The following is a 21,197-nucleotide window of genomic DNA, read 5'->3' on the forward strand; positions in this document are numbered from 1 at the left end:
ATGTTATATTTTAGTGTAGCTCTTTCTAATAAGCAAAGAACAGTGAATTCCCAAGAGGATGAAATTGAAGAACAAGTACCTGACAGCCAAGCCTGGTGCTCTATATCATGGATAATTCCAGGGAAGTAACTGTGCATAGGTTTAACTATTCTATACAGAAGGTGCCATGGTTCAAAACAATTGTTAAGTAGAGACGTAAACCTACACTATACTTTCATATAAAGATATCTCTGTTGCCATACTGGGCATGTAAACTAACTGCACATCAGTGTGAATATATTATAAACCTTATTTAAAAAAGGCAAATGGGGATGCAAATAAGCATTAGTCATGCTTGCATCCCCATCAGCATGCTAAGAGGCTTATACCATAATGTTATTTGTTTTATTATGCTGGGATTTGGGTACATTTGGGCACCAACCACATTAACACAAGAGAAGACGCGTTCTCATTCTCCTGATTGGCTCTAGGTCACTCTAGCTCCACCTAGGCCATCTGCTGCATGTACAACCAATGGTAGAATGAATAGAATAGCTTCACAGGCTTTAGAGAAGGATATCAAGGTTTTAAAAACCAAACTTCTGAAATCGCACCATCATAATAAAGGATACATCCTTTTATTTAAGTAAAGAAAATCAGTGTGATGCCTGAAAGCGATAGACAAAATTATAAGTGTAATGTCATGCTAGTAAAATTACACACCCACGCAGCATGAGATCACTTGTGTATTAGGTTCATATTTTGGCAAATAATATTTTTTTTGTTTTGTTTGAAGCAGCACATTATCTACTTCTCATGGGATGCCTCCAACCTGATCTAATACCCAGCACCCACACAGCAGATGAAGTGATAAAGGTGACTGCCACCTAGATCATTTCAGGAAATTAAAGTCTGAGGCGATTCATCATAAACTCAATGGATTTCCTGGTCCAGTGCTGAATTCTGTCCTGTTTCATAAACACTATCTTATGACTTGTTAATTAATCTACTCTGTTACACAGACTAGGACATTTCATTATTTCATACAGTTTGTAAAGAAAAACAATTACACACACAAAGCAAAATAAACAATCATACACGGTTATATATGATGCAAGTGAAATGAATATATCCTACATAAAAACAAGCAGGAAATAAAGGAAAAACAAAATGAACATTGCAATATATGGTTAATTGAAAGAGCTTTCCTAATGATTGCCTCAGTTCCATGGCTGCTGGAACCAGGGGATCAGTCACAAACAAAGAAAAAGGAAGCCAAACCGTGTGGCAAACACAGTGAGCCTGCAAGGGGCTTTTTACACTCACTGCCGTCGGAGGACAGCTGGGATTCTTATGTCTGTATACGGACCATCGGGATACCGTCCGTCGGCCAGTTACACACACAGGAAAACATGGACTCTGATTGCTACATTGTTTTATTTGTAGCAAGATCTCTTGGTCGGAACTATTACTATGTAAGCCATAGGAAAAACTGCCCATACACTAGGGCGATGTAAATGTGATTTGGTCACTTTTCATGCGATTGTTGTGATAAATCACATGAAGTGTCTAAACTGCATATGATTGACATCAGAACCGATGCTATGCACAGTCCAGTGCGCATCACATCGGAGCCGGAGGATCGCAGGGGCTGCAGGTAACATAGCGCATGGCCAGCCAAGTCAGACAGGCTTTGCTGGAATTGCATACTATACCCCTTATGCAAAATATCTGCACACATATGCGGCTAAAGGGGTGGTGGCGTGTGACTTCTCCCCTCGGATTAGTTGCACAAGTGTTAAATGGGCAAAGCCATGAGCACTGCGGGTGAGGCAAATGTAACTTGTGCAGAGAGTTAGATTTGGACGAGTTAAGCTGTGCACACATAATGTGATTTTGGCTGTTGATTTTTGAAAAGTTGGAGCAGGGCCCTCCTACATTTTGACTGTCTGTAAATACCCTGTTTGTTGTATCACTGTCCCCTTTGTAAAGCATAACGGAATATGCTGCGCTATATAAGAAACTCAATAAATAAATCACATAGCAAGTTAGTAAAAATTGCATGTTCAGCTGCATACAATCCCAATGCATGGCCCGGCGGCGTCTGTATCACATGGCTAAATAGACTGTGCAGGCAAGCCTATCTGTTTAGAATGTATAGCATGTATTTGGCCTAGGGCCATATAGCAAGATAGTGTAAATCTAAAGTAAATCTTAAGTGCAGTTAACCAAAATCGGTTAGACGAATACTGCCCATTAGCCTAAATCTCACTGTGTGTACACACCATTAGTTTGTTTCTGTGCAGGAAAAATACTGGATAACTGAATTCTGATTCACAGATTCAAATCAGGGACCACTCATGGCGGGTTTAACGGGCTCCATCAGAGCCAACTTGACCGAGTACTGAACCGAGAAAAACATATGGGGTGGGCCTACTCACAGATGGAGCAGAGGCCACTGTGTTCCCATCCACACTCAGGTACAACCCCTTCCCTGTGCAAGTCTGTGCTGCCATCCCTCACCCAACTGGCGCATGGCATATTATGGCGGACCAAGTTTTACACCTGAGCATCTCCACCACAGATTTCACATCACAAACCTCACTTAAGTCACTAAGGACCACCAACTCTAACAAATGGTCTAGTATAAAAAAAAAAAAAAAAAGCTTAAAATAGTCAACCCTAATCTCCCGATGCTATTAAATGCAAATAAAGAAATAGGGAACCTGTGGCTGCATGTGAGATTAAGCCAACAAAGCTTGTGAAAAAATATATACTCAGAATGTTTGTATCACTGAGATTTTGAGAGATAGGGACATAGATAGATATAGGTGTATGTGGAGATAGAGAGATATAAATATAAAGATAGATAGATAATATTTTATATTGTGATGCCGATACCCACTGTGTCCTTCAAGGAGACCCCACAAAAAGGTTTAAAAAGGAACAGACTGAACTTTTATTACAATACAAGGATGTAAATATTCTATAATCGGATGAGCTGTTCCAAGTTTTGATTCCAGAATTCCCTATAACACCACTGATATATACTCTTCCAAAAATCCACAAAGGGGTGGTTCTGCCCTCTGGACGTCTAATTATATTCGCGAGAGGATCTCTTTAATAGCCAACTTCAGCGTGTTTGGATTCAATAGTGTTCACGTTAGGCTGATTTAGTAGGGCGCCGTGCCCTGCCCAATTTTTAACAGGCAAAATGCACCCTGCCTCTCTATCAGGGGGCTGCTAGAACAGCCTGCTGCCCTGTCCCCACAGGAAAGCCCAGCACCCCTGTAGATGCCGGTGCTTCCTGGCAGTTACTTTAGTGGGGCTTAGCCCGCCACCCTTTGGTGATGTCGGTGGGCCGGACCTACCGCCTTTGGTGATGCCGTGGTCCTATCCGCCCCTTTCATTCTGCCCCCACCCTGCTCAGTTCCTAGAAGGAACACTATTCAAAATGACAGCCCTTGATACAGAGACACCCACATTTCTTATTAGATACTACAATGATTCTGAACAAGCTGGATACACTAGGTACACTACCAGCAGTTGTATGTTTGGTGTGTCTGGATGTATCCATCTTGCATACCGTTACACCATATAACCTGTTAAAAGATTACTAGAAGTTGATGGTGATTTCTCAGACTTGATTATTGAATTGTTTTTACAGTTACTGATTTTTCTTTTGACAAAAAAATAATTTTCCGTTTAATGGCAAATATTTTTAGCAACAACTAGATGTGCAATGGAGTCCTCCGTAGCCCCAAGTTATGCAAATTGTTTCATGTTCATGGTGGAAGATTACATTTTTTTTCAGACCCTCAAATAAGTTCACATTATATTTTACACCCGTTTCATAGATTTGTTTCTTATATGGAATGGTAGCCAGGACAATTTATTTTCATTAATTAACAGTCATAATTCTTCCACACATTAACGTTCAAAAGTTTGGATCGCTTTCCAAATGTCCTTATTCTGTAAAGAAAAGGGTACTTGTGTAGTTTCACGGTGGCAGTCCATGTCAGAATCAGCGTAGTGTTCGAGCGGCCAGCATCGTCAGCGTCCCTGTCAAAATCAGTGTAGTGTTCCCGCGGCTCGCTTAGGTAGTTAGCGTAGTCACTCAAGCATCCTTGTCAATATCAGCATTGGGTACTTATGTAGTATCTGGGCTGCCGATTTTTTGATTGTATGTCTTAAGTTAAGGCATACAATCAGATGCGATATCGCATCGCATGCGACATCAAATCGCATCGCATACGACCATATCGCATGCGATGCGATGACCCGATTTTTCCATAGGATTCAATGTTAAAATGGACTGAGTCCATTTTAACATGGAATTCAATGGGAAAAAGGGGTCCTTTTCATACCCCTACTATCCAAGTGGGCATGGAGTTGGATATAAACCTGTGGCGAGCGTAGCGAGCCCGAAGCGCGGCGAGCGAAGCGAGCCCCGCGAGGGGACGGTATTCTGTGTCCCCTCGCGGGGCTCGCTACAGGTTTATATCCAACTCCATGCCCACTTGGATAGTAGGGGTATGAAAAGGACCCCTTTTTCCCATTGAATTCCATGTTAAAATGGACTCAGTCCATTTTAACATTGAATCCTATGGAAAAATCGGGTCCATCGCATGCGATATGGTCGGGTGTGATGCGATGGACCCGATTTCAAAATCGGCAGCCCAGTTACTACATAAGTACCCAGCGTTGTGTTCCTGCCTGTTCGCGGCTAGCTGGAGCTTACTTAAGTTAACCTTCCTGACATGACAGGTGTGAATGTGTTCCATAAACACCCCTACTATCCACACCAGCCGGAAGCGTGGTGAGCGTAGCAAGCTCCACGATGGGACACGATATGCGTCCTCCCGACTTGTTCATACCCCCACTATCCTCGTCAGCGTGGAGTTGATCTTATAAAGTGTGGCAAGCGCAGCGAGCCACCGAGCCCGAAGCGTGGCAAGCCCCACGAGGGGATGCGGAATACACGCCATTTAATCCGCTGCGCTAGCCACACTTTGGGCTCGGTAGCTCGCCATGCTTCAGGCATGAGTGAATAGTGGGGGTTTTAAATGGAGGCATTTGTCAGACAAATTGCCTAGAAATTTTGTTTGTTTTACTAAAAGGCAGGAGAACTTAAGGCCCATACACACTGGTCAACTGAGCTGAAAGCAGCTCAGTTTTCTTGTCTGAGCGGCTTTTAGCTCAAAAATCCACCCAGTGTCTACAGGGCGGAGATGAACAGTGAATGCTAATGTGCACTCCCACATCATCGCTGACCCTTCCGCTCATCTGTTGGTATTCCCATCAGATGAACGGTGGAGTGGACGGCTTTCCATAGCATCCTGCTATGGAAAGTCGTCCACCCCAGGTAAAATAAAGCGATTTTCCCAATCACTGTCCATACATGCTGTGCAAATGGACCTTAAGTTAAACTGCGGGAGGCTGTGCATATGATATTGTTTATTTTGTTTATCACTACCATTACATTCCGTGATATACAGGAATTCTAATTTACAAGTAAGACTAGTGCAAAAACATTACTAAGGTTTCCGTGTGGTGGGATATGGGAGACTGTCTGTTGGAGGGTGACCCCATGAGTTACTACATCGGGTGAAACCAACCCTAGTGATGCTTCTGATTGTGTGCCTTGTTTCGATGTCTGTAAAGTGGTTTGAGTCCTGTTGGAGAAAGTGCTCTATTTGGAGTCCGAGCTGGACCTCTTTGCTGGTCCGACCTCCGACGCAGGCAGCCTGCTGCAGCAGGAAATGCTATCGCATACCCTATCAGATGCAAAATTACTGCATGTGCTATATTGCATGTGATCCTGCTGCATGTGAGCGCTATGCAAAGCCGTCCTGAAAGCCACTCATCTGCTGGTATAACCAGCAGATGATCGGCTTACCGGGCAATGTTGAGGGAGCGCGCAGCAGCGCTCATCACCGGGCCATACACACTGGGGGCTTTGAGCTGAAAGCCGCTCAAACCTCCATCTTAAGATTGCAGATCTTTCTAGTGTGTGGGCACCTTAGGATATAAAATGAAAAATGCATTTATGGCCTAATCAAGCAAATGCATTAAGCATATCTAAAATGTTCCCGATCCACTGAGCAATCACAAGGAAACAAAAATACTCAGACAGCTATGGTTTTTCATTAAGGAAATAAAGACAACTTGTTCCAACCTGAAAACCATAACAAAGTAGCCTGGATGTTAGGACTTTAAATCTCTCAGTAATGCAAGAGGCTTATTAAGCTAACCTCTCTGTATATACACATCTATACTGTATATGGCCATTCTGTACTATAGGAGTACATACAGGCTGTACTACAGGACTGTGGGATGGCTAGTATTACTGCCTCACAGTACTGGGGTTATGGGTTTGATTTTCATCATGTCCCCCAACTGTGCGGAGTTTGTATATTCTCCCAAAGCTTTGGTGGGTTTCCTCTGGGTATTCTGGTTTTCTCTTACAATCCTAAAATATACTGGTAGGCTAAGTGGGTCCCAACTAATTAACCCTAGAATGTGTGTGTGCGTGTACATGTGGTAGGGAATATAGACTGTAAGCTCCCCTGGGGCAGGGACTGATGTGAATGTTCAAATATTCTCTGTAAAGTGCTGCGGAATATGTGTGCGCTATATGAAGAACTGGTTATAAATACTACTATAAAGAAATATAACATTTTATGTACCATTTGATTTACATCCACCAAAAAAGCAGCCCATTGTGGCCATGCTAGCATTCCCGCTAGAACAACAGATTGACACAAGCCACTTGTTGACATTAAAAATGTTGAGATGGGATTCACACTTATTTTTTTAACATTTTCATACTTTGTTACCCACGTGGACTCTGACTGGGAACTGTAAGGTGTGTCCAGTGCAGCGGCAGGAAAGCGGCAGATGCCGGAAGCAAGCTATACAGTACACTAAATGGGGGTGCTGTGTTCCAAACTGGCAAGCAAAAAAACCATGAAAAACTCATGTTCACCTTTTCATGAGCCAACCTTTTTCCCCTGTCCACTTTTTGGGGTTGACCCTATGAGGCATGCCCATTCAGAGACAGACAGGAGGGCTGTGTTTGCCTCTGCCCACCAGGGCAAACCAAGTCCCCTCGGTCTCCAAATGGCAGAAAAATCGGGACAGGAGACTTCACTGAGACACCGCAATAACTAGCTCATCTACAGCTACAGTGGAAATATGGGGAGAAAAACGTGTATAAACCACCACACATACACCTTTACCCCGCCGCATACCTCAATGCCACATGCCCCACACTTCTATTATGCTGCATGCTATGCCCCAAAATATTTATTCCACATGCCGCGCCCTAGATTCTATAGTGCCCGATTAATATACACTGAGTGGCCAAATTATTATGACCACTTGATACTTATACGCAGATCGGCCATAACTTAACGTTGTTGCTGCTAGAGGGTGAGATAGCTATAAAAAGGGAATGCAGGACAAGTGAAGCATCAATTGCACGGTGTTGCTTTTATATTTATACAGATGCATACATTAGACCTAGGGATAGGCTGAAAGCAAGATGGGACAGTGGAATTTGAGTGACGGCATATTCTGCTGCTGCTCCACCTGCCCCATTGTTAATCCGGCCCCATACACCCTTCATATCTTTTATTATTTTGTCTAGTATGTACACTAAATAGTGTTAATGCTGCTCGCTTCCGCACGTCACTAACCAGCCTCTCGTGTTTGCTGAACATGCAGGTCAATTAGACTATACATAGTTTGCGTGATCAGTGGTTCCCGCTGATGTCACTGAAAGATATCGTTTAGTGTGTATGCGGAATATCGGCGACCCGCAAATGATAGTTAACTATATCGGTCGTGGCCATCATCGTATAGGGTGTATGGGGCTTATCTGAGAGGTGCTAAGTGCAGAACATTTATGGCCTATTTTAATATGAATACAGAGTAAGGAAAACTAGATACCGGATTTAGAAATGTGCTAATACCAGTTTACTCATGGACACACTACAAAGCTTAATTGGCTGACTACAAAAGTGGAATGCAGACTTAAAGCCATAGAACCTAATTAATAGGCGTCACTAATAATGGTATATTATAGCAGCCCTACCTTAAATTAGAAAAAAGAAAACACTAGCAAATTACCAATGAACTCACAAAATAGATCAGATACACACAGTAAATATAAACCTCATGGTCACAGAAGGATGTCAAGCACAAATGCAGCTGCAGTAGCCAAGCTCATACAGTGGGAACTGCTTTCATACAGTCCATTTGGAGACCTTCCCAGCAACTTCTTAACCACAGAAAAAATACATTTAACTGTATTCACAGCTTAGCATATTTATTCCAAATTAATTTTAGAGAACAAATATTATAAACTTTAGTTTAAATTTAAAAGTACAATTATAAGTGCCTTGTAGGCTTGGAAAATAAAAAAACTATTCGGAAATGACAAAGCAGCATTCAGTGGCATGCTCAAGTCTGCAAGAGGATCAATGCTTCAATAAAAAAAAAAAAAATATACGGGCACCTATACATTAGTCTATAAAAACACACACAGGGGCTAGGAGCACTGCATTTGTGTAAAATGCTTATAGAAATCCAGAGTGGAAAAAAAAAAGATCAAATAAGTGTTATTAACAATAGGTGGTCACTGGTCCTCCCAACATATAAGATCAGAGGTACATTCAGTGAAAAAAAAAAAAAAAAACCCACAGTACCATAACACTGATGTAAGACCAGGGCAAAGCTGTGCACACTCGATGCAATTTTGGCTATAAAGAGTAAAACTGCATAGCAAGTTAGTCAAAATCGCAGAGTGTTCAGCCGCATGCGATTCCACAGAACCGGTATCGCATGGCTAAATACACTGTGCAGGCAAGTCTATCTTGACCATGCCACCTGTAGAATGTATTTGGCCTAGGGCTAAATAGCAAGATAGCGTAAATCTTAAGTGCAGTTAGCCAAAATCAGATAGTCAGAATTTACAAAACAGTGGGGATTTCCAAGTCTCTGGCGCAATACTTGAATGAAGTGAGTTTGAAGGTCTTTCGTCTTCAGATATTTTCACACTTTTTCAAGAATATTCTCAATTGTGCATAAGAAGAAAAGATCGATGGTTATATACAAATCGGTTTTAAATAAAAGGAGATGATGTGTGGACAATAAATGTAAACATATGGGCGTACCCCCACTCACGGTAAGGCGGGAGATGTACAGACACGTAGCGGTTTCTTTTTATCTCTTTCTCTCTTCTTTCTTCTGTTGTCGGTTTGTCTTCTTTTTGGTGATTGATTTCTCTCCGTGAAGGATGGAAGTGAAAAGATGGGGGTTAATCAATAGGTCTGTGAATAATATCAAAGACACCCCGTGCAGATCGGATAGAGAGAACAGTGAAGATCGTACCTTACTCACCCAGGGATAGAGCAAGATACGCATATAAAGGTTTCTTTATTAGGATAGATGGCCTTTATAATACACCAAAGTGGAAGCAAGGAATGTGTGCGTACCGCACTTACGTGGATAGATGGTGAGTATATGCCCGTAGCGTGTTCTTTTCTTGCATGGGACTCTATTCCACCATGGAACAAGGTTTGTCCTCAGATGTAAATATTTTAGGCAAAGAAAATAATAAAATTTGAATATTAGTAACTCTTGTGGACTTTATATATAAGGTGCTTTTTAGAAAATTTCAGTGCAGAAAGGGGTACTGATGGCGTACCGTGACTCACACTTTGATGAGTGGGGAAACACGTATAAAGGTTTCTTTATTGGGATAGGTGACCCTTGCAATATACCGAAGTAGAAGCAAAGAATGTGTGCGTACCGCACTTACGTGGATAGATGGTGAGTATATGCCCGTAGCGTGTTCTTTTCTTGCATGGGACTCTATTTCACCATGGAACCAGGTTTGTCCTCAAGTGTAGGTGTTTTAGGCGAAAAAAGTGATAAAATTTTAAATATTAGTGCATGAAATTTAATTATGACTATTGTATCTAGAGTGCCTTTAGAAAATTTCAGTGCAGAAAGAGGTACTGATGGCGTACCGTGACTCACACTTTGATGTGTGGGGAAACACCCAAAAAGGTTTCTTTTTAGAGGAGATATTCAACTTCACCGCGTGTTACACCCCAAAAGACTCAATAGTAATTATACCCAAGGTTTTATAGGGATCGGTGATATGCGTACCAGAACTTACAGAAATGTAAGTAGTTTACCACCTATAATGGTTTCTTTTAATTCTGAGTGCTTGACCCGTAGGTGTCTTGAAAAAGGTGTCTCCATACACCGAAACGCGTCGACAGTTCTGTGGAGTGTGAGCAGCCATCACCTTTCTTTCCGGACACTTTGGATGTACTGTATGTATCATTTTTAAATTTTTTTATTTTTTTGGATTTTTTAATATTTTTTGCCCTTTTTCTGGTTTTACTGTGGATATTTGGGAACTTTGTTGTGATCTTTCCATTGTTGGGATGGAAGACATTTTATCTGCTTTTTCTATGGATTAAATAAAAAATTTTATGAAGAAAAAATTCCCCCTTCTTCTGGTTTACAAACATATGTTGGGAGGAACACCAGCTCCACCTACGGGTCAAGCACTCAGAATTAAAAGAAACCATTATAGGTGGTAAACTACTTACATTTCTGTAAGTTCTGGTACGCATATCACCGATCCCTATAAAACCTTGGGTATAATTACTATTGAGTCTTTTGGGGTGTAACACGCGGTGAAGTTGAATATCTCCTCTAAAAAGAAACCTTTTTGGGTGTTTCCCCACACATCAAAGTGTGAGTCACGGTACGCCATCAGTACCTCTTTCTGCACTGAAATTTTCTAAAGGCACTCTAGATACAATAGTCATAATTAAATTTCATGCACTAATATTTAAAATTTTATCACTTTTTTCGCCTAAAACACCTACACTTGAGGACAAACCTGGTTCCATGGTGAAATAGAGTCCCATGCAAGAAAAGAACACGCTACGGGCATATACTCACCATCTATCCACGTAAGTGCGGTACGCACACATTCTTTGCTTCTACTTCGGTATATTGCAAGGGTCACCTATCCCAATAAAGAAACCTTTATACGTGTTTCCCCACTCATCAAAGTGTGAGTCACGGTACGCCATCAGTACCCCTTTCTGCACTGAAATTTTCTAAAAAGCACCTTATATATAAAGTCCACAAGAGTTACTAATATTCAAATTTTATTATTTTCTTTGCCTAAAATATTTACATCTGAGGACAAACCTTGTTCCATGGTGGAATAGAGTCCCATGCAAGAAAAGAACACGCTACGGGCATATACTCACCATCTATCCACGTAAGTGCGGTACGCACACATTCCTTGCTTCCACTTTGGTGTATTATAAAGGCCATCTATCCTAATAAAGAAACCTTTATATGCGTATCTTGCTCTATCCCTGGGTGAGTAAGGTACGATCTTCACTGTTCTCTCTATCCGATCTGCACGGGGTGTCTTTGATATTATTCACAGACCTATTGATTAACCCCCATCTTTTCACTTCCATCCTTCACGGAGAGAAATCAATCACCAAAAAGAAGACAAACCGACAACAGAAGAAAGAAGAGAGAAAGAGATAAAAAGAAACCGCTACGTGTCTGTACATCTGCCGCCTTACCGTGAGTGGGGGTACGCCCATATGTTTACATTTATTGTCCACACATCATCTCCTTTTATTTAAAACCGATTTGTATATAACCATCGATCTTTTCTTCTTATGCACAATTGAGAATATTCTTGAAAAAGTGTGAAAATATCTGAAGACGAAAGACCTTCAAACTCACTTCATTCAAGTATTGCGCCAGAGACTTGGAAATCCCCACTGTTTTGTATGTTTTGTATTTAGAGGGTTATTCGGGTGATAACCAGGGTTTAGTACAGTTCTCAGGCAGCAGTGCGCCACTTCAGGTCATATCCTAAATTTTGTTCCTAGATAGTCAGAATTGTCCGTAGCCTGAATATCACAGAGTGTACACACCATTAGATGCTATAATAAATAGTGGGGCTAGTTCAGTCTCCATCCCAATCACTAAACTTACAAACATGAGAAAAGTGCAGCAAGATGCAGCAAGAAACAAGTGGTTTAGTAATTACAAGTCACTGTACAGATACTACATACAGATATGTCCTCATAAATCTTTGCTGCAATCATGCCAAAAAGCTAATCTTGACATGCAAGCCCGTGTGAGACTTCTAGCGTCAGGGATCTTCATTTACCGGAAATGCATTATATACTACATGGCTAATACGCACCTGGAGACTGTGCTGTCCATATATGACACTGGCATATCTTTCAGCGACAGACTCAGCACTTCAAGAATACAAGTTCTATTCTTAGCTCTGTATATAGACCCCATACACACAATGTACAAGTGTCACATAATTGAATAGGTACAGTCCTCTTGTGCATCCGAAGTCATACTTGGGCCAATTCAGGCCTGTTTGCAAAGGTTCGAATTGGGACCCTCTTCCGATGATGCCTGCACATGCTCACAGCCTCCAATGCACATGTGCAGGCACCAGCTGCAAGTGTCTTTGGCCAAGTTTTCCTTCACCGAGGTGCTCGCCGCCTGATTGACTGGCAGGGGAGGGGCATTCCGGGTGGGAACCCCAGAGTTTCATTGGAATGCTCGGTGGGCCCCAGCAAACCAAAGGATTTCGCCTCTGTGCAGGTGCCAGCGAACATCCGTTCGCAACCCTGCGCATGGGCCAATTGTGTAGTGATTAAGACAAGTTTTCTGCTAAAAGAAAGATGGCTGACATTAGTGGAGTTGCATGGGGCCTGGCTGCTCAGTCATGCTGGGCCTCTCACTCAGTCTGGTATAATGAGGCTACAGATTTAGAAGGACACATCTGTAACTCGATAGATAAATAAGTACATAAAATAAACTAATACAATAAAACAAAAAAAAAAGGCATCAAGCAGGAAATACGTGAGCAGTTACCTGGTAAGTGTGTACTCCCTGAGACCAGAATGCAGGTTCATGGCAGAAAAGGTTCCTATGCATCCACGCAGCCTTTTGTCCCGTCCTATCTTCCATGTTACAAACAGTGGGCTTGCAGAGAAAAGCACAAACATGTATTAGAACACATACAGAGATAGGATTAATAAATTAAAAAAAAGAGAGCAGGATATATATTTGCAGTTTCACTTACAGTAGATTGTTATTCATATTTACAATGTACTGTAAATAATATAGATTTTATATATGAAATCATTTGGACCATAAAAATCATGTTCCTGATTCTTCCACTTAGCAAATAATCAAAAAAGGTGTCCCTAAAATATTAGGGCAGTATTCAATGAGGCGGATTCGCCAAGTTCTACGGCAAATGTGTGCTATGTTCGTGCTCTAAGGTGAATCTTTTTACTGAAAAACTGATTCGCCCTATTCAACATGCACTATTCGCCAATGGCGAACAGTGAATGACAGACAATTCGCCGTCTGATAGTCGCCGTAATACGCTGCGGCTTTTTCAATGTGATTTGCCGCGAGTGTATTCAATGATCAGACGGCGAATTGCTTTCTAAGTGATTTTCGCTGTGTGTCACCGTGTAGCAATTGCCATCTTTTTATGGTGAACTGAACTGTGATCTTTTAAAATAAAAGTTTTTTTTTTTTATTATTTGGTGTAAAGAAAAAAATAATTTCTGTGAAGGGGCAGGCTCATGAATATATATTTAATCTTAAATGTATTTATTTTTTACACATAACCACCAACAGGGGTCCAGGAGCTGCTCATTAAATATTCATACAGGTTGAGTATCCCCTATCCGAAATGCTCGGGACCACGAGCATCCGGATAGGGGCATTTTTCGGTTTTTGGAATATTTTTTTTTTGGCATACTTACCTGTCCCCTGATGGCGTTCCGGTGGTCCCTCGGCGTCCACAGCAGGCCTCCGGCATCTTCTCTGGGTCTCCAGCGGTCCCAGGAATGCATTGCGCGGGTGTGCGCGCGCACCGGTGACGTCACCGGCGCGCGCGAACACCCGCGCAATGCATTCCTGGGACCGCTGGAGACCCTGGAGAAGATGCCGGAGGCCTGCTGTGGACGCCCTGGGACTTGTAAGTATGAAAAGAGGGTTAGGGGGAAAAAAAACAAAACAAAATTATTCGAATGATTCCAAAAACCACGGTTTTTGGAATAATTCGGATAATGGATGTCCAGATACAGGATACTCAACCTGTATATTCACTTCACACTGCTCCCGCTCATTACATATGTACGAGCAGGAGCAGTGCAGCGGCTCCCTACCCCAGTCCCCTGCCAGCTCTCCCAAGGGGGCAGCTTCTGCTGCCTGTGTCCCCAGGAGCCAAAACTCACAGTCGGGGGCAGCGAGCCCCTGTGGCATTGAATACGGCGACAGGGAGGGCTGGCAGCAAATGCTCCAACCCTCTGGAACACGGCGATTGTGCAGCGAATCCTGAACAGGATTCGCTGCACATTGAGATTTTTCACATTGAATATTGCCCTTAGTTTAATGTTCACATATTGATCTTCACCAATTCGGTCTCTTCCTTTCTTTTGATCCACTATGTATTTGAATCTCAATAGCACCAAGGTCTCCTGTAGTCTTGCCCACCTGATTTAGCCAGGCAGCATTACCCATCTACAGTAGGGCAGTGATTTTCAACCTTTTACCTTGCGGCACACTAAATAAAAGATTTGGAAAATTGCCAAGGCAAACCAGGAGATCCCCACAGGGCAAACACTTTGGCCCCCACAGGAAAAAAAAAAAAAAAAAAAAAACTATTGGCTCCCATATAAAAAACAATCACACTGGTCCCCACAGGTAACAAAAATAAAATACATTGGCCCTTTAAATAAAAAGAAGAGACCAGTAAATAACAGTTGGACTGGTGGTGGCTGTAAACTGGTTTGGGCATCTCTAGATCTGGGGGCACACTTGAGAACAGCTCAAGGCACAGTGGTTGAAAATACTGCAGTAGGGGGTACATACTTGGGTACTTGTTTCCTAGCACGGCCACAATCGCGGGCATCGTGTGTCATTTTTAGTGGTATACGGCGCGACCGACGCGATGCCCCCGATTTTCCCATTGAAAATAGTCAAAATCGCGTCGGTCGCGTCGTATGCGGCTAAAAAAGGCTTAAATGGTCCAGACGCGATGCCCACGATTTCCCCATAGGAAACAATGTTAAATGGCTCAATGTACCCGCGATGCCCCCGATTTCTCATAGGGAACAATGTTAAATATCTCAATTTCACCAAATCATCATAGGGAACAATGGTAAATGGGCCACAAAGCCCCAAAAACACCCCAGAACAGTGAAATGTCCCCCCAAAAGTACTTTACGCCACCCCACGATCAACGCGAACCCGAAGCGTGGCGAGCGCAGCGAGCCCGCGAGGGGCGGCGGTACGCGTCCTCCGACCTTTTCATACCCCCACTATCCACGTCGGCGTGGAGTTGAGAATAGAAAAGTGTTGAATTAAATTGACCCATTTAACATTGTTTCCTATGGGAAATCGGGGGCATCGCGGCTAAATTGAGGCATTTAACATTGTTCCCTATGGGGAAATCGTGGGCATCGCGTCGCGACTATCGCACCCGATTTTTTAGTGCTTGCGATGGCCGCGATTTTTCCTCACGATGCCCACGATCATGATCGTTGTGGCCGTGCTAGGAAACAAGTACCCATACTTGTAATCAGGTGAGCAGAACTAGTACACAGGAGACCAAAATCAGATAGCAAATTAATTTGGGAAATAAAGGATTAAAATAAACATTGGAGGTTATTGAAAGACTGTCAATTAGATCAAGTAATACTGATCATAAATCTAAAAAGATTTATGGTCTAATGTGGCTGGTAGGAACGGATATCTGGTAATATATGGGTGCAAATGACAAATACAAATTTGCTCCCAAAAACTGAAAGACAAAATGGTCAATCAGGCAAATTGAATTTAACCAATTTGTATGAATGACCGAGTCTGTTTTCTGGCATTTCAGAGCAAATGGTCAATTTTCATTTGCTCCCATATGTGATCAGATTTTTGTACCCACAATAAAGCTTTACTCGCATTCGGGAGTGCCAGTTGACCCAAACTTTCCTTTAAACTGGGAAATATTTAGAAGCCTGCTCAAGGCTTGCCTGCCATCTAAGCCTGCATCTCAAGCATATCATCTGAAGCACAGAGTTAAGGTGTGTACACACGGCAGATGCTGCCGTGAGATGAGAGTCCCGACGCGATCAGATTGCATCAGGACTCGTATCTCACTGCATGCCAGAGGGGCACAATTTACACTATGTAGTGCAGATCTGCACTATATAGTGTTGCCTGCACTCTATCTGGCTGCCGATATGCACTCACAAGGGAGTGCGCCTCGGAAGCCCTAAAAAAAAAAAAACAGCATGAGATTTGCCTTCCGATGTTCCCTATATCGGGAACATCAGAAGCCAAATCTAACAGTGTGTACACACTATTAGGACTGGAGTCGGACTGTATTTGGACTTAAACCCAAACACTGCTACATTTTATTTTTTCCCCAAATAACTATATCTCACAGCCTTTGAGCTAATCAAAGCTATGTATTACTTTTTATTCACATTTCTTTACCATAATTTGTATCATGTACCTCCAACCCCACTGTATGCAAAGCATGTATGCTGTACCTTCACTGGTGCACACCATGCCAGCAACAACCTGTGTAGTGCACCTCAGATATTTACCTCTGTGTGCAGGATGTAGTGTGCATTCTTGCACCCTGCATGTTTTGGGGCCTATGCTGTTTCTCTTTCCTGCGTGGGGTTTTCCGCTCTGCCTTTGTATATCTGATGTTCCTTGGCCTGTCTCTCAGCATTGAGGTGCAGGCCAGACTGCGCTGGAGGCCCAATGGTGAAGAGCGGCACCCTGGGTGGGGGTCATGGGTTTAAGAGTTGCAGGGTGCTAGAATGTACTACTTGTGGATCTATGAATGCAAACGTAATCAGTTTTCCCATATGTGCATTGCGTCCATGTGTGGTGTAACTCATACAGCATAACCTTCGTAGTGCACCCAAAATGGCTGCCTCCTTTGGTATGCCCGTGGATAGGATGAAAAACACAAGGACCCGATGGTTATGCTGGGACAGTACCCCTAGCACTAGGACACTGAAACAACCCATTTTGTGTCCTCTTCTGGGCATGACCTATTCCTCCCAAGGCAATCCTACGTTGTGCGCCCAAGATGGCAGCCGCGCCTGGTACCTTTTATGGTTGGAATATATAACCTATAGAAGTTATTACCCAAAATGTCTGCACCAACCCTGCAGTTGGTGCAGACCTGCTTATTGTGCTCTCTACTTTAAGCTAACTATCTCTGTTTTTCAACTTCATGCAATACTAATGTCTTTGTTTAATGTACCATGTTTTTGACGTATTTTAAGCGACTGAGTTCCGTGGGAAAAAAGCGCTATATAAATAAAGTTATTATTATTAGGTGCACATAAAGTACTCCTGGAAGGGTTGTGGGGCCTTTGGTGACATTTGCATGCTGTTACAAAAAACTCACTCCCCTCGCATCTGATTAAATGGACCCCTTAATGGTTACATTGTCAGCTTTGGGTTGCTGAGGGCAGGTTTTACATTTTATACGCAATATATTATTACGGCTACATAAGCGATGCATCATGCTTAAAACAAAACTGATAAACTTACTGATTAGGTGCAGGATACTAAAATGAATACAGAGGGGCATTTCCTATTAGCAGCAATGCTTTACCACTGCTAATTGGTAAATCAGGGATATTCTATTAGCTCGCGATACCCACTGTTATCGGGTATTAGGCTTTCCATAATCCCCAATAAGCAGCTGCTGAGACCTACTTTCAGCCGATAAAAAGGCTGCTAATTAGATGCAACAATTATGACCACGAATCACCGTTGCAATGTAACTAAAAATAAAAAACAGGGTACTTGTTTCCTAGCACGGCCACACCGATTTGCATCGTGGTGGTCGTGTCGGAAAAATTGCGTCGGTCGCATCGGACCGACCCGATTTTTTAATTGAATGAAATGTGAAAAGGGTCCCTGGGACCCGATTTTACATTGGATTCAATGTAAAATATTCCCTAGACCCCCAATTTTACAACCTCAACGCCACCCCACGATTGACGCGAACCCGAAGCGTGGCGAGCGCAGCGCGCCCGCGAGGGGCGGCGGTGCGCGTCCTCCGACCTTTTCATACCCCTACTATCCACGCCGGCGTGGAGTTGAGAATATAAAGTGTGGCGAGCGCAGCGAGCCCCGCGTATAACTTCACAGGTATACGCTGCGCTCGCCACACTTTATATTCTCAACTCCACGCCGACGTGGATAGTAGGGGTATGAAAAGGTCGAAGGACGTGCACCGCCGCTGCGCTCGCCACGCTTCGGGTTTGCGTCAATCGTGGGGTGACGACGGGGCCATATACAATGTGAAATGGGTCATATTGGCCCATTTCACATTGTTTCCTATGTGAGATGGACTTAATCAAGTCCATCTCATCTTGTGCTCCCGATTTCAATGTTAAAAAATATTTTAACATTGAAGCCTATGGCAAAATCGCGGGCATCGCGTCGGGGGCAATGTTAATGGCCGCGACCGACGCGATGCCCGAGATTTTGCCTTTGCCGGCAAAATGGACCTGATTTCAAAGGAAATCGGGTCCATCGCGGACCTTAACTTTAAGGTACACGATGCCCGCGATTGTGGCCGTGGTAAGAAACAGGTACCAAAAACAGCTGTATATTATGAAAGCAATCACCATATTTTACATTGCAAGTCAAAAAAAAAGTTTTTTTTCTTATGTTCATGTAGAAGTGAATAAAAAAAAAAAAAAAAAAACCTAGTAGATTTGTGCCACAGCAGAGACACCTGTATGCACAACCATTTATATAAAGCATGTACTGTAGGTGGTCTATATAAAGCATAAGTGCATGAATGCATATTCCAAATATATGTAACTAGAGTTTAAAGGTCCATACACACTGGGAGACTGAGCTGAAAGCTGCTCAGTTTACTTGTTTGAGCTGCTTTCAACTCGAAAGCCGACTAGTGTGTGTATGGGGCAGCGATGAGCGGTGATGTGCGCTCCCGGCATAAATCGCTGGCCTGGCCGCTCATCTGCTGGTATTACCAGCAGATGAGCGGCAGAGTGAATGGCTTTCTATAGCGTCCTGCTATGGAAAGTCACCCACTCCAGGAAAATCACTAATAAAAGGCAAAAACGCCCAATGTGTATGGCCCTTTAGAGCAACAGCTCTCATTTTTAGTCTATTTCAGAAACCTGGTTTATTCAAACAATGCAAAGTTTTAAAGCAATAGATCAAATACTATGCTGTATGGATTATACCCCTTAACACTGCACTTATAGAACCCTTGTTAATGCCAGGTTGCAGCCTGGTTAACCAGGGTGGAGGTGCAGTGTGGATGCACCAAACCTATTAACCAAGGTCGATCAAGCCAGCAATCCATAGCAGGTTATAAGAATGGTTAAACCTGGGTCGTCCTGTATATAATGGGTGGCCCCGTGTTTAGTGTGAAAGTGCTCAGTTTTCTCAGGTGCCAATTGACCCACCATTAGTTTTATATTGCAGGAAGAAAAATGTGAAACACACACAAACATGGGGAAGATATACAAACTCCACAAAGGTGCGATTAGTTCTATGGTGGGAATCTAATCTAGGACCTATAATTTTATATATATATTTATAGGTCAGGTAAGGAAAAGTACAAGACTGAAGAGTACACCATAAAGATTGAATATTGCACCCAAAGGGAGTTGGAATGAAACAGGGAAATCTCTTGATTCCAGGAAAATTACATTTTGACAGATGGAGCTCTGATCGGCAACAGATAATTGTAATGTTGGGGGGTACAAAAGAACACACAATATTACATTGCAGTATTAAAATTATTTTTATTTTTTGATTCCATGATGTGGAAAAAAAATGGCAGTAATAGCAGTTTTGCCCCATCCACTGAGGAATACTTGTATGGTGGTAAGCAGTGGTGTGTGAGCTCCAAACTAATCATACTGCACTCAATCCAGAATCCACTTTTGAATCCAATAGTACCAAGGTCAGCTCTTTCTAGTAAGCAATTCTTTAAAAGCTTTTTTAAGTCATTCCTATTAAGAAGTGGCTTTAATGTGAGCAAGTGGCTGAGGTAAACAGGCATGGAGTGTCTCATTACTGAGAAGCCTCACAACACTGAGGTCACTGGTTCAACTCCCACCATGATTGCCTGGGTTTCCTCCCACACTCCAAATATATACTGGTAGGTTAATTGGCTCGCAACAAAAATTAACCCTAGAATGAATGTGTTTGCTTGTTTATGAGTTAGGGAATATAGATTGGAACGGATGTGAATGCTCACCTATTCTCTGTAAAAGGTCTGTGGAATATGCACTATATAAATAACTTATTAATTCAATCGGTAGTTGCTTCTGAAAACTGGCTCTGCCTAGCAAATTTTACTGTTTACGTATTTAACACTTTAATGATTGTTTGGACACCATTTTAGTCCATGCGCTACTTTCTAGACCAGTGGTAGCCAACTCCAGTCCTCCAGAGCTACCAACAGATCACATTTTCCAGACAACCTAGCTGCTGCACAGGTGCACTCATTAGTCACTAACACGTTTTTTTAAAGAACCACAGGTGGAGCCAATTACTTCACTTGTGATTCTGTGAGATCTGGAAAACATTAAAATTTTGGTAGCTCTCGAGGATCGGAGTTGGCCACCTCAGTTCTAGACAAATGCTGGGTACACACCAGGACGACCCACTCACGATGCACATCGTGAGCGGGTCCGATCAGATAGGGACCCGCACCCTGGAGTATAGTTGTTTCCAGATCCTACCTACTGCAGGTAGGATCCTAATAACGACCAACCCGCGGGACCGCGCATCAGATCAGCATCAGACCACACCAGGACAGAAAAGGGCCCAATCACCACACAATCTACATCCAATCGGTCGGAATTGGATCTAGATTGATGGGATCGGACCCTTGTCGTCCTGGTGTGTACCCAGCAATACACGGATAAGATTTGTGCTCCTTATTTAGTTCAGTTTAACTTGTGAGGTCAGGGGAAGCTGGAAGTCACTTAGAAGAGGCCTGAAACTTAACCCCTTGAGTGGCAACATCTGAGGACACAAAATAACCTCTACAAATGCCATCTTCGCTCACATTTGTTAAATAGTATCAA

At 42.7% G+C, this 21,197-nt stretch overlaps 1 protein-coding gene across 1 annotated transcript in view; it reads right to left on the reverse strand.

Moving 5' to 3' along the window:
• The window catches only part of AMMECR1 (AMMECR nuclear protein 1), a 191,115-nt gene that overhangs the window by 48,077 nt on the left and 121,841 nt on the right, over window positions 1-21,197 (reverse strand). Inside the window, exon 3 of the mRNA XM_083159375.1 lies at window positions 12,943-13,053. Coding sequence (XP_083015501.1) covers window positions 12,943-13,053 — 111 coding nt within the window. The remainder of the gene's footprint in view (window positions 1-12,942; window positions 13,054-21,197) is intronic.

This window comes from Crinia signifera, chromosome 9, assembly GCF_055691185.1.
Source record: "Crinia signifera chromosome 9, ASM5569118v1, whole genome shotgun sequence".
Lineage (NCBI taxonomy): Eukaryota > Metazoa > Chordata > Amphibia > Anura > Myobatrachidae > Crinia > Crinia signifera.